The sequence below is a fragment of the Ipomoea nil genome, unplaced genomic scaffold (assembly GCF_001879475.1).
Source record: "Ipomoea nil cultivar Tokyo-kokei standard unplaced genomic scaffold, Asagao_1.1 scaffold3170, whole genome shotgun sequence".
NCBI classification, from domain to species: Eukaryota; Viridiplantae; Streptophyta; class Magnoliopsida; order Solanales; family Convolvulaceae; genus Ipomoea; species Ipomoea nil.
In genome coordinates this window covers 1,120,031-1,132,928 of record NW_017619598.1, presented here as the reverse complement: position 1 = coordinate 1,132,928, position 12,898 = coordinate 1,120,031, and the positions used below count along the sequence as shown (strand labels likewise).

The 12,898-nt window shown below is 34.8% G+C and overlaps 1 protein-coding gene across 1 annotated transcript; it reads right to left on the bottom strand.

Moving 5' to 3' along the window:
- Positions 1-7,567: 7,567 nt before the first annotated feature.
- LOC109167846 lies at positions 7,568-8,890 on the bottom strand. The gene is made up of 4 exons (XM_019316917.1): positions 8,677-8,890; positions 8,520-8,577; positions 8,252-8,429; positions 7,568-7,831 (listed from the first exon to the last, which is right to left on the bottom strand). Exons 1-4 carry the CDS (start codon positions 8,888-8,890, stop codon positions 7,568-7,570), a joined length of 714 nt encoding a protein of 237 aa, XP_019172462.1.
- Positions 8,891-12,898: the final 4,008 nt, after the last annotated feature.

The window sequence follows — 12,898 nt, the reverse complement described above, 5'->3', positions numbered from 1 at the left end:
CGTGAGACTAGCATAATAAGTCTACATGAAGACTTGAAGACGACAAGATGATCAAAAGATGCTTATTGGCGAAAGATGGATTGAGCAAGTCTCGGATAAACTTCTTTTGAAAAAAAGGATCTCTCGTCGAAGAGAAAGGGCGAAAGATAAAGTCAATCTTTCGACCGACATCTCTGAGTGAACAAGTCAAAGACAGACTTGTAAAAGACAACATTCATTTAAGTGAACCAATGAGAATGTTGTCTATGACTTAGATGGGCAAATCATTCGGACAAAAAGTGTCCTAGGAATGATCTTCACAAAAGACAAGGAGCATTAAAAGACTTGTACCATCTTGTCAGAGAAAAAGGACAAAAGCCATAATGCTTTTGGCTCCAACGGCTACACAGTACAAATGCATTAAATGCTCAATGCCCACTGGTTAATGCACACTGGATATTAGGTTTGAAATCTTCATCTTCCTCCAACGGATGAATTTTTCCACCTATAAATACCTCTCTTCACCATTGAAGAAGGAGCTGGTTAATTTACTCTTGCGATCCAAAAGAAAAAGCTCTTCAAACAGTTTCATTCCTTAAAGTTTTTCATAACCAGTGATCTTGTGAAGTTTTCAAAAAGCCTCATCCATTTCCATACTTCACAAGTTGAAGAAGTCTTGAATATTTTCAAGTGAAGATTCATCCAGATATCAAGACAAGGCTTCAACCAGTTGGAAAAACATCAGATTATCTTTCCAACATCTCAACTTAGGAAGAAGTTGATAGAGGCGGAGTAAACTCGAGGAGTAGAAAAACCTATCAAGTGGCTATCCGGCTTAGTGATCAAGGAAGCCAGCTTGAAGTAGTTTGTACTAGGAGTGATAGTGCAAACCCTTTCACGAGTTGTGAAAGAAGAGTGGAGTAGGCTTCGTTAACAGCCGAACCACTATAAAAGTCTTTCTCTCCATATCTCTTTACTTTCTGTTTTATTACTTTCGTGCATTGTATATCATATCGACCAAACACTAAATCTTCATAACGAAAGTATGCAAAGTAAATTTAAGACGAAACATTATTTCCGCTGTGCACAGCTCTGAAAGGAGTTGCTTTGAAAAATCGATTAGAGTCTATTCCCCTCCCCCCCCCCCCCCCCCCCAACTCTCTTTGACCGTACCGGGACCAACATAAGATGTAGTAAATAAGTGCATTGCTGTAGATAGTTATGATTGAAAATAAAAAGAAGGTCCTAACAATTTTCATATTAAAATAAACTAAGTCTTTTTAGCTAAGCACCTTATGCTCAGATGACATGTAGTGACCTCTCCTATATGGGAGGTCATGAGATCAAGCCTTAGTGAAGTCGTTGTTGGTTCTGTGTGCTTCATTAGGTTGAGAAAGTATGTTCATTAGGTTGAGAACGTATGTTTGAACAGATACTACAATGTAATAGAGTCAGTAGCATTCAAAAAAATTAAGTCTTAATGCTATTTACAAGACTATTGATTAGTTGGTAAAATTTAACAACTTTTTGTTAGCTAAATGTTACACGTCTATAAATCTATAATTGGTTAAGGCTGTGTTTGAAAACCCGGAAAATGACTTCTGGAAATCATTTTCCGAGTTTCCCATGTTTGGCAAGGCTTGGAAAACCCAGTCAACGAAAAACATTTTCTGTTGACTGGGGAAAACCAAGCCAATTTGGCGGAAAATGACTAATAATGTTTCCGGCGGAAACCAGTGTTCTGGTTTCCGGCGGAAACCAGACCACTGGTTTCCGCCGGAAATCTTAAAAAAAAAAAAACAAAAAAAAAAAAAACAAAAAGCAGTGAGGATTGGGAACCAGATCCCCTCACCGGAAGAAACCAGAGAGAACTCTCTCTGATTTCTTCCGGCAAGGGGAACCAGAGAGACCTTCTCTCTGGTTCCCCTTGCCGGAAGAAATCAGAGAGAGTTCTCTCTAGTTTCTTCCGTCATTCTTTTTTTTTTTTTCTTTTTTTTTTTAAGTTTTTAATAATTACTATTATTTAATAATAATAAAAATAATTATTATTATAAATATTTTTTATTTTAAATAAAATAATTAATTATATAAAATGTTTAATTATACCATTCTACCTCATTTTCCAGAAAATGAACCAAACACACAAAGAAAGTTTTCTGCTGTGCTCCCAAACACAAGAAAGGAAAATGTTTTCCGGAAAATGACTCATTTTCCAGAAGTCATTTTCCTGCTTTCCAAACGGACCCTAAAAGAATTATGCAATAAAGCTATACTGTGTGATTTTTTTTTTTTTTTTTTTTTTTTTTTTTTTTTGTATGAGTTATACCTCAATTGTAGTTATATGTGATCTTTTTTGATATTTTAATATGCTAATTTTTCTCCATATAAGATTGGTTAAATAATAAAATTTTTGCATTTAAATCAATAAAGTAGAGACATTTTGATAGAAAATAGGCTCAGTCTCCCCCTTATGAAGAATGCATGATCGCCTCGTAAGCCATTATTTACTTGGCCACCCCCTCCCCTTTATGTAAAAAGAAAATCAAAATAAAGAGAATTTTTGTCGGAGACATAATATATCAACTTGTAATAAAATATGTATTCTAATTAAAACAATATGGTTTTGAAATAGAAAGTTAAAATTTTTGCAATAACGAACAATGTTTGATTTAAGCAAAAAGAAGAAAAAATATTATTAGGATAATTCTAGTTTGACATCCATATTTTTTTAGGGTGGTGATTCAAAAAAAATAATATTTTTAACCTTTTTTTAATGACTAAAAATATAATCAAATTATATTTTAATTCTTTCCACAAAGAGAAAATAGTTGCAAAATTGATGGATCTCAGCGCTGTAGGTAGGTGCACATTTCCACTTGGGAAAGGACTCGGCTTTCGCCTCGCCATCGATCCGAACCCGTGACCTTGGCTCTGATACCAATTGATGGATCTCAGCGTTGTACTATGCTCACTTCTCAGGGGTCACCCATCCTGGGATTAGTTCTATGATACCTGGTTGTCATATCCTACTTAAAACCAATTGGTGATAGGTAGGTGGACATTAACCATTTAACTACATCTCTCCATGGTAAGCCACAGCGCCACGTCTCGAATCAAGCAGGGGCTGAACTCGGCCAACCCGGACGACGCCCAACAAAAATGAATAGAAAAACATTAAAAAAAATGTCATAAGTTCCTTAGCTTGTGTACACTAATTTCATTGATACAATACTAATATATAAACAACATGTCCATCATCATCATCATCAAAAGGTTGGAACATATTTTGTAACAAGTGAAATCAAGAATAATAATAATACATCAAAGAATATTCAGTTTAAAAAGTTTGTACATAAAATCTAAAAAGAAAATACAATAAATTTTGAAATATCTCATCAATTTACAAGTAAGAAATCAAAATGTACAAGTATAATGCTCTCATGTTTTGTTTTGTTTTTTTAAATTTAATAGAGCTTTTTCCGCAAAATGGTCCATCGACTATTGCTCATTTGCTCATTCTTAATTTTAATTTGCATTTCGACTTTCAATTGCACTAAATATGGTCCCTCGACTTTTAAAAACTCACCCAATTCAATCTTTCATTAGGTATTCCGTTTACTCAGCATTAAAATGGAGGGCATTTTGGGCTGTTCACCTATTTTTTGCCTAATACACTCAACAATAGTCGATGGACCATTTTAGAAAAAAAAACTATTTTATTTATTTCTATTGGAAAAATAGCATTAAAATTGCATTTTAAGTGGCTATTTGTGGTAAAATTATTAGTGGGGTCCACTTCTGATTTGGGTCAGGTCAAACTGGATTCGGATTCTTCGTAGTGAGACGAAGAGATTGATATATTGTACGCTCAAAACAGATAATGGGTGAATGGGATATTGATTCTCAAAGTAAACTCATTAAGTTGGAAAAATAAAGGGAAAAGGATGAAACTTTTGTCCCACATTGGTTTGGGAAGTGGATTTGCACCACTATTTATACAAGAGTCTTTCTAAAGCTTATTGAATTGTATAGCATAAAGGTTTTTTCTCTTGCGTAGGAAGGGGTGCAAATCAAATCTCAAGGCTTGATTCACGCTTGACTCATGTACGCGAGCACACCATGTGAGCTTAGTTCAAGTCATTCATTTGGGTGCTCAAACGTTGGACCGGTTTTGAGGAAAGAGTGTTTCGTTCGACTCGTACTAACCACCTTTCTTTCATCTTCCCGTCTTTCGGTTTTTGAGATTATGGTCTATATATTTGTGTGTGTGTATATATACATATATATATATATATATATATATATATATATATATATATATATATATATATATATATATATATATATATATATATATATATATATATATATATATATATATATATATATATAGTTGTTGGTTGTAATTATAATCTGGTGCTGTTGATGCTTCCCATGCGGTTGTGCGGTTGGACGCACCTTAAGCATTAACATGGCGCACCTTAAATACAGAAATCACCACGCACCTTAAGTCCACAAACAAAGCACCTTAAGAACACAAATCACTCACCTTAAGTACAAAAAACCACGCACATTAAGCACATAACAAAGCACATTGAGCACAAAACTCACACACTTAAGATTTTAAAATGTCTCACATTAAGCACAAACTCACGCACATTAAATACAAAACTCACGCACATTAAGCACAAACCTCATGCACATTAAGCATTAAACTGACGCACTTTAAGTATTTACTCACAGACCTTAATCACTAACCCCACGCACCTTAAGCACATACCCCATGCACATTAAGCACAAACTCCACGCATATTAAGAACAAATCTCAAGCACCTTAAGCACAAAAGCCCACACTTTCAATTTTAACAACTACTGACATTAATCACTAACCCCACGCACCTTAAGCACAAACTCCACGCATATTAAGAACAAATCTCACGCATCTTAAGCACAAAAGTCCACACTTTAAGTTTTAACAACTACTCACATTAAGCACAAACCTACGCACCTTAAGCACAAATCTCACGCACTTTATATACAAAACTCGCGCACATTACTCACAATAGCACTCACCTTAATTTTGACCTAGATGCAAAAATTACAAAATTGCCACCGTTTTTTTTTTTTTTTTTTTTTTTTTTTTTTTTTTTTTTTTTTAATTTTGGTGATTTTAGACGTTTATTTAAGCGAGATGAATGGCTCAGATTAAACCGCACAACCGCACCTGAGGCGTTCACCCGCACCAGAACTTATATATATATATATATATATATATATATATATATATATATATATATATATATATATATATATATATATATATATATATATATATATATATATATATATATATTTGTGATTAAATCCACTTGGTTCATTTTTCCTACAATTTCATTTTTGTTTTCAAAATCCATCAAATTAGAATTTTTGTAGATTTTTTCTTACAACAGATAGGGACCATTTTGAAAAAAAAAAAAAAAAACTCTTTTATTTGTTTTATTTTTGTTTTTTAGACTCTATCAAATTAGAATTTTGTATATTTTTTCTCACAAATATAAATAGTTAAAATTTCACACTCCAACCAAAATTTTTCATCTTTCTCTATTAATTTTTTTCCTCTGTCTAAACATACAAACTTTTCTTTATCCTATCAAGTTTTACAATACGTTTCTTAACTTTCATAAATAATTATATACTTTTTATTTTTATCTTTTTATGTTGATATGTATCTTTAAAAAATCATACTAAAAGTTCAATAGACAATCAATCACTAGGTATCACAATAAATATTATTTTTATCATTGAAAACGTCATTATTATTATTTTTTTTCTAGTTTACACACTCAAAGAGTGCAAAGTGTAGGAAAGTGTTTTTTGCACTTTTGGTCCCACGGCTATAGTGACACTATCAAGATTGATCCACGGCTTTCAAACCTTGCAATCTTAGTCCACGACTATTCTTTTTGTTGCAAAAATGATCCTTCCGACCAATTTTCTGTCAAAATCTCACCGGAGAAAAAATTTCCCATTTCAAGTAGAGATAAAATAGATATTTACATTGGCTCTGTTTGGTAAATGGTTGTTAGCTGATAGATGTTAGCTGTTAGCTGATTGTGTTAATTAGAAGGTATAACTAGTTGATAACATTAGTTGATTGTAGAAAAATGTTTGGTAAATTAGCGGTTAGTTGATAACTGTTTGGTGTAATTTCTTTTATGAAAAAAACTAATTAAAAAAAATTGCTTGGAGTAGCTTTTTGAATTTTAACATTTTAGAATTGCAAAAAGCTAATTAGTCAAACACTTGTATTGATAGTTTAACTAAATCAAACAATTAATAGTGGTCAAATAAGCCAAAATTGGCCTATAGGCAAATTTTTTTACCAAACAGGGCCATTGACCTTGCAATCTCGGACCTCCGTGGGAATAAGAGGTTTACACCTGAGCGCCCTTCAAGTTCTGCTTGTCACCTTTCATTGATAAGTAATGGTATAAATGAACATATACTCAATGCTCGAAGACGGTTTGAATTAGAACTGGGTAGAAGAAGAATTCACAATGACATAGACAAATATGTAGAGGCACTACTTCAGGCGAAGCGTTTGTGTTTGCCACAGAAGGGTGTTCCCCAAAAGCCAAATCAACTAAAGGAGAATAATAACAAAAATGCTCCCATGACTATGCCAGATCATTTTACTTGTTCACAGGGCAGAACATCAGTAACTCATTCTGTTGGCAAGTCTAATAAGGTCACACAATCTGCTCAAGCTGATTCTGCTAAGTTTAGTTCAGATAAACCCCATTCAATTGATTCTACTGTAGCTGATGATCAGCAGCGAACAAAACGGTTTGCTAATCTGCAAAAAATCTTGAAGCAAAGTGATGAGTCTTTCTATAGTGATTATATTAATAGTAGGTCCTTTTTCACAATATATTTATAGGGTTTTCCCATTTCACTGTTAGAATAATGCTGTTGGATTATCTTTTACAGTGCTTCTACGCCTATCACCAATTGAGCTTAGCAGAAATGTTGTTGACATGGAGAAAAGTGCTTCTACGGCTATCACCAATTGAGCTTAGGTTCGTGTCTGCAATTGGTTTTTTTTTTTTTTGGTTTGATTTTTTCTCACTTTGGTCAGAATAAGAGGTCAATCGTTGTCTGAGATTGTAAGGTCAATGTAAATGTCTATTTTATCCCTGCGTGAAATTATGAATTTTTTTCTCCGGTGAGATTTTGACCGAAAATTAGCTGGAAATAACATTTTTGCAACAAAAACAATAGTCGTGGACTGAGATTGCAAGGTCTGAAAGTCGCGGATCAATCCTGATAGTGCCACTATCGTGGGACCAAGAGTGCAAAATACTCGTGTAGGAAAAATGTTGGACTTGAATGTAAGTTTTTCCACCAAACTTAAACTATATCCTTTGATCGAAAGGTAAGTTTACTTCTCGGTCATACAACCGAGAGGCGCACTTCTAGGTCAGAAATGTGTTTCTGGCATTTCTTGGAATCATTTAATAATTTATCACTCATCCGGTTGCGTAAAGATGTCTTGATTAACTTCATAACAGAAAATGCTCTTTTCACACTAGTAGTTGCAACCGGTAGGATCAAAGACAACTTTAAATGCAAATACACCAATGTATAGTCTAAATGTCTTCTCGTTTCCACCATTTTTTTTAGCTAATTCATCAATACCATCCAATTTAGAGAAAGCAGGATCAGAAGTCACATCAACAAAATAAGTCTGCAGTTGGTTATCTAGTAATTCAAGTTCAATATTAGAAAAATCATTTGGATATAACAGTGCCAATCGAACTAATCTATCCTTATCAAACCTAGCAAATGAATTCTTTGGATTAAAACATGCCACGAATAAGAGCAACTATGTATTCTTCTTATTAAAATAGTTGTTTAGCACTTGGAGTTGTAGATATAGGACCACATAAAACATTTCAACATGGTACCTATGAAGATGAGTCATTTCTTCAACTTTACGGCGAGGTCTTCCTGGCACTACATAAACTTCATACAAATTAAGTATGGGAATTGAATGCTTGTTGCAAAAGAGTGAAACTTCTTGTAAAAGAGCTTCCCACCCATTATCTCATCATTTGCAATCTTTTTTTGAGACATCAACTAATCTCATGGCATTCACAATGTTTTGATCTTTCTTTTACAATTCCTGTGATAAATCATTCGTAATTCCTAAAATATCCCTCATTAAGTGCAACAAGAACACAAAATCAAAGCGTAAGATATTCTTCAATACTCTAAATGCTTCTACCCTTTGTTTTAGATCCTGCCTTATTTCGTCAATAACATCAATCACTTGGGAAAATAATGTGACAATGCTCAGAAGTGCACCGTAATGAGATCCCCGATGTGTATCACCAGGACGTTGTAAAACTGCTTCTTGATTCAAACCAGTTCTTGTTTCAATTGTATCACTAGAAATTGAATAAATCAACATCTTTAATTGTTTTTCTCGTAAGCTATCCATGCGCTTACATGAAGCATAAACAATATTGCACAATTACGAGACAATGATAAAAAAATCTCCAACATCTTCATTTTCCTTTGCAACACCTACAAGTGCTAGTTGTAATTAATGAGCGAAACAATGAACATAAAAAGCACTTGGATTCTCATTCATAATCAAAGTTCTAAGACCGTTGAACTCACTACACATATTACTTGCTCCATCATAGCCTTGACCTCTTATTCTTGAAATGTTTAAACCATGCCTTGTTAGAAGATCTTCAATGGCTACTTTAAGAGACGTAGAAGTAGTGTCAAGAACATGAGTAATGCCAAGAAGACGCTCAACAATATGCCCACTTGAATCCACAAACCGAATGAACACAATTATCTGCTCTTTAACTGATATCTCTCTCGACTCATCAACCATTATTCCAAATAAATCATCACCAAGATCATTGATTAATTATTATTTGAGTTATCTCACTTGCAATTGCATTAGCTATACCTCTTTGAATGGATGGAGCAGTCATTTGGTGATTTTCAAGTGCATTTCGCATCACTACTTTGGCAACATCTTCATTATTATCCGCAAGGAACTTTAAGGCCTCAAGGAAGTTTCCTCTATTAAGTGAGTCGTAGCTTTCAGTCTTTCATCATGTCCACGAAAAGCAAGTCCTTGCCTTAAAAGAAACCGGATGCATTTAACTGATGAAGGCAATCGAACACGATAGTCTTGTTTAGTTTGCTCGGATTGTGTTGATACACAAACTTGTATGTGTTGCTCTTGAGTCATTAAGTCTCAACAAGCTTGTACATTCCTTGCGTGAGCACTATTATGATTGCCAACACGTGCACGCAACCTTTTCGGCCCTTTTTTCCAATTGTTGAAACCTTCTGTAACAAATGACTCTCCTCTTGCTTGTTGCCCGCTACTTTTATCTTTGAATAGATAACAACATAAACAATATGTTGCATCTTCTGATAGACTATACTCCAACCAATTACTATGATCTTTAAACCATTTAGGATTAAATCTCCTATTAACACCTGTAATCACTCTAGTAGGAAAAACATGAATTTTTGTTGACAATGACCCATTTGTAGATATCTTCATCGCACAATATCTCTATTATTGATATGATACTCATAAATACCTTTCCTTTTACCCGGATCAACTTCAAGTTCATCTATGTTAAGTTCAATATGAGGCTTTGCACTTAACACTTCAGGACTACCTTAACTAGATGAATCCTCAAAAGTTGATTTTCTTTTAAAGAATTTTTCCATAACTGAACCAAATTTCCAACAAAAAATTAACATATTAACATATAATTCATTATTCATGACAAATTGACAACCAACATAATTTACAGAGTTACAGAATATGTGTAACACCCCCAATTTTCATACAGTTGAGCCTAGTATAAACATACCTTAAAAGGTAGAAATGCGGAATAAAAGAAAGGGTAAAATATATATTAATTACCCAACATAATCATAATTTGGGATGCTACTCCGTAGCCACTCTTACGAGAGTAAGTACACGGAAAAGCTAACTAACATACATCATCATAAAACATCATTAAGGGCCCATAAACTCAAATATTCAGAGTCTAAGCTCAACCTAAAAAATAAGGCTCACAAGCATAAGTGTCAACGCACTAAAACAAAACAAAAAAGGGTAGTCTAGGCTACACGAGTCTAGCATCAAGATGAAGTAAAGAGGATGGAAAAAACTAGGAACTAGAACCAAAACCCTATACAATCTAGCTCCATCTAACGCGCTCAGCAATCATCGGTCAAACCTGAAAAGGGTTAAGTAAAAAGAGTACGAAAATAACCAGTTAGCACGAATGTTAAGTGTAAATCACTATCCCGTAAAGTACATATAGATATAGATTTTGGGAAAATATCTAGTTTTTCACTTATAATTAACACATTAAACCAAATCAAGATCATAGATGTAAGTCAAATAGGTTCGCAAGTATGTATATATATATATATATACTTATACAACAATAGTACTTAACTTATAAGTAAATAGCTCACATTTAAGTGAAATCCATATTCAAGTACTCATGCAATTCATACTCAAAATTATATATGCTTATTACCTATTAACGAGTCATGAATCTAGTTGACTTAACAAATTCAAGATTAGATAAAGTGACATGTAATCATGTGAACAACCAAATCATAAAAAGAAGATGAGACATCATATCATGCATGTTATTGGAAGTAAAGTGACATGAAGTTATCATTATGCACTCTCTCAAGGAAAATGATATTATATTTATATATGTATATATAGATAGTAATAATGGAGGGGCCTTCATACTTCCCATGAATCATAATGCCAAACCATCGATCTCATCATATCACAATTTCATCATGTCATCAATCTCATCATATCATCTCAGTGGGGAGGAAGGAATTTCACCATCTGTGAATGAACCTAATCCAGGCTCAGTAACTCTCTAATGGCCTAACAACGACTCGCCCACATATCTCATAAGTAACATGGAAACATGACCGATATCTTAAGTGTATACACTCCCTAATTGGGATTCCAAGCCGAGCGGGTAATAACTCAAGCGCCGAAGTGAAACCCATGATTTTTCTACCAGGCCACTTTAATATTTTCTAGGAGCGTTCCACCGGGTCTCATGACAACATAATTCCGAGAGTGTTCCACCAGGTCTCATCACAACAAAATTCCAGGAATGTTCCACCGGGTCTCATCACAACATAACCTCATTTCTTTCAAGTAACCAGAATACGAACACCACCTCCAAGATATAAGGATTTCCTCACATGGTATTATTTTACAATATAGCACACAAGTGGCATACTACATACGCCTAAAATGTAGTTGAGAAGATAGGGGATACGTGATAAGCATGTGGGATATAAAGTTTAGTCAAAACAATGCGGATCATATGCAAGGACTCATACCCAAGGGGTTCTTGAAACCACCAACTCAAGTAGCATGTAACACATAGCAAATTAGAACAATCCCCCCCCCGAGTTCCACGGGTCACGGAAAACCCGCAAAACACAAGTGACCGGACCCGCGCAGAAGGACAAGAGCCCTTGGCCACGCGGGCTGGGCGATGGGTCTTGTGAGACCCACTGCGCCAACCGCGCAGCCTGGGCGAAGGTGGCAGGCGGCAAAGGGCCTGCCACCCAAGCCCTGCCAGTAGACACGCGGGCAGGTCTCCCAAGACCCGCGGCCAGGCCCGCACGCCGTCGAGGGGAGGCGTGGCAGTAGCGTCGTCTCTCTGCTCTGTTTCACCCCTGGGCAAATTTCCCACTTCCAGACCTGCTACAACTCCCAAATCACACCACCAAGTCAATAACATCAACATTACAACATTATTCAACACCTTCCAATCATCAAACACAAGATTTATATCATTTCTGAAGCTCAAACATTCTCAACAACAATTATGTCACATTCTCAGACAAATAAGGAAAAATACTATATTTTGGATGTCCATGGGTTATACCTCAAGCTTGATGCTTCAAATTAAAGCAAGAATCCCTCACTAAGCTTCAAACTTGGTCTACATACATACACAATCAGGGTGAGAAACTAGGAAGAAGAGAGATGAAGGAAAGCTTGGAAATGAAGGAAATAGATGAAGAAGTCTTACTCTGAGTCCTCTACAAATGTGTGGAATGAGGGGGGGGGGGGGGGGGGGGGGGCACACATGTCCGTTACGGGAGGGGCTATATGTGCACCATTTTGATAATTGAGGGGCAACATTTACATCACTCATAATTCAAGAGTGACATTGATAATTGGCATATTATAGAGGGGCATTTTTTACAATTTTTCCTAAATAAAATTAAAAATTAAAGAAGAAGAATAAGAATAAGAAAGAAAGGAAGGAAGAATATATATGAAAAACATTACTTGCCTTCATGTCTTGATCAATGATCAGTATGGATGTCAGTGAAGCAAGTGTAGTGCTTACGTGAGGACAATGCCAAGATGGCCTTCTCGAATTTAAGGTTTTAAAAAATTATGTAACAGATATGTATTTCCTTCAAATTTCTCATAAGAAGAGAACGTAAATATTGAGAAAAGGAGATGAAACATAGTAAATTGACCATTTTGCCCTTCATTTTTAGAGCCTTTGGACGGATTTTATATAATGGAGGACGAAATTGAGTATAATTTTAAACGTCAGAGGATTAAATTGTGTAATTTTTAAGATCGGAACTATATTAAGCAAAACTCAGCAGTCGAGAGGTCAAAATGGATATTAACTCTAAATAATTATTTGATTTGTTTTTTTTTTTTTTCCTGAAACGGTGAAATTATATATGAAGATTCATTCGATGTTGTTAAACACGGGCAGAGTGCATGGGGACAAAAAGAATGCATCAATTATATTGCAACGTTAAAACCATCATATCATTTGTCCAA

What these genes read in the sequence shown, in the direction of transcription:
- LOC109167846 (XM_019316917.1), bottom strand. Translation starts at nt 8,890, where the DNA reads ATGGTTGATGAGTCGAGAGAGATATCAGTTAAAGAGCAGATAATTGTG. An exon ending in TCAAGGCTATGATGGAGCAA is followed by an intron (nt 8,578 to 8,676) that starts GTAATATGTGTA and finishes AATTACAACTAG; the next exon opens with CACTTGTAGGTGTTGCAAAG. An exon ending in GATTTTTTTATCATTGTCTC is followed by an intron (nt 8,430 to 8,519) that starts GTAATTGTGCAA and finishes TTCAATTTCTAG; the next exon opens with TGATACAATTGAAACAAGAA.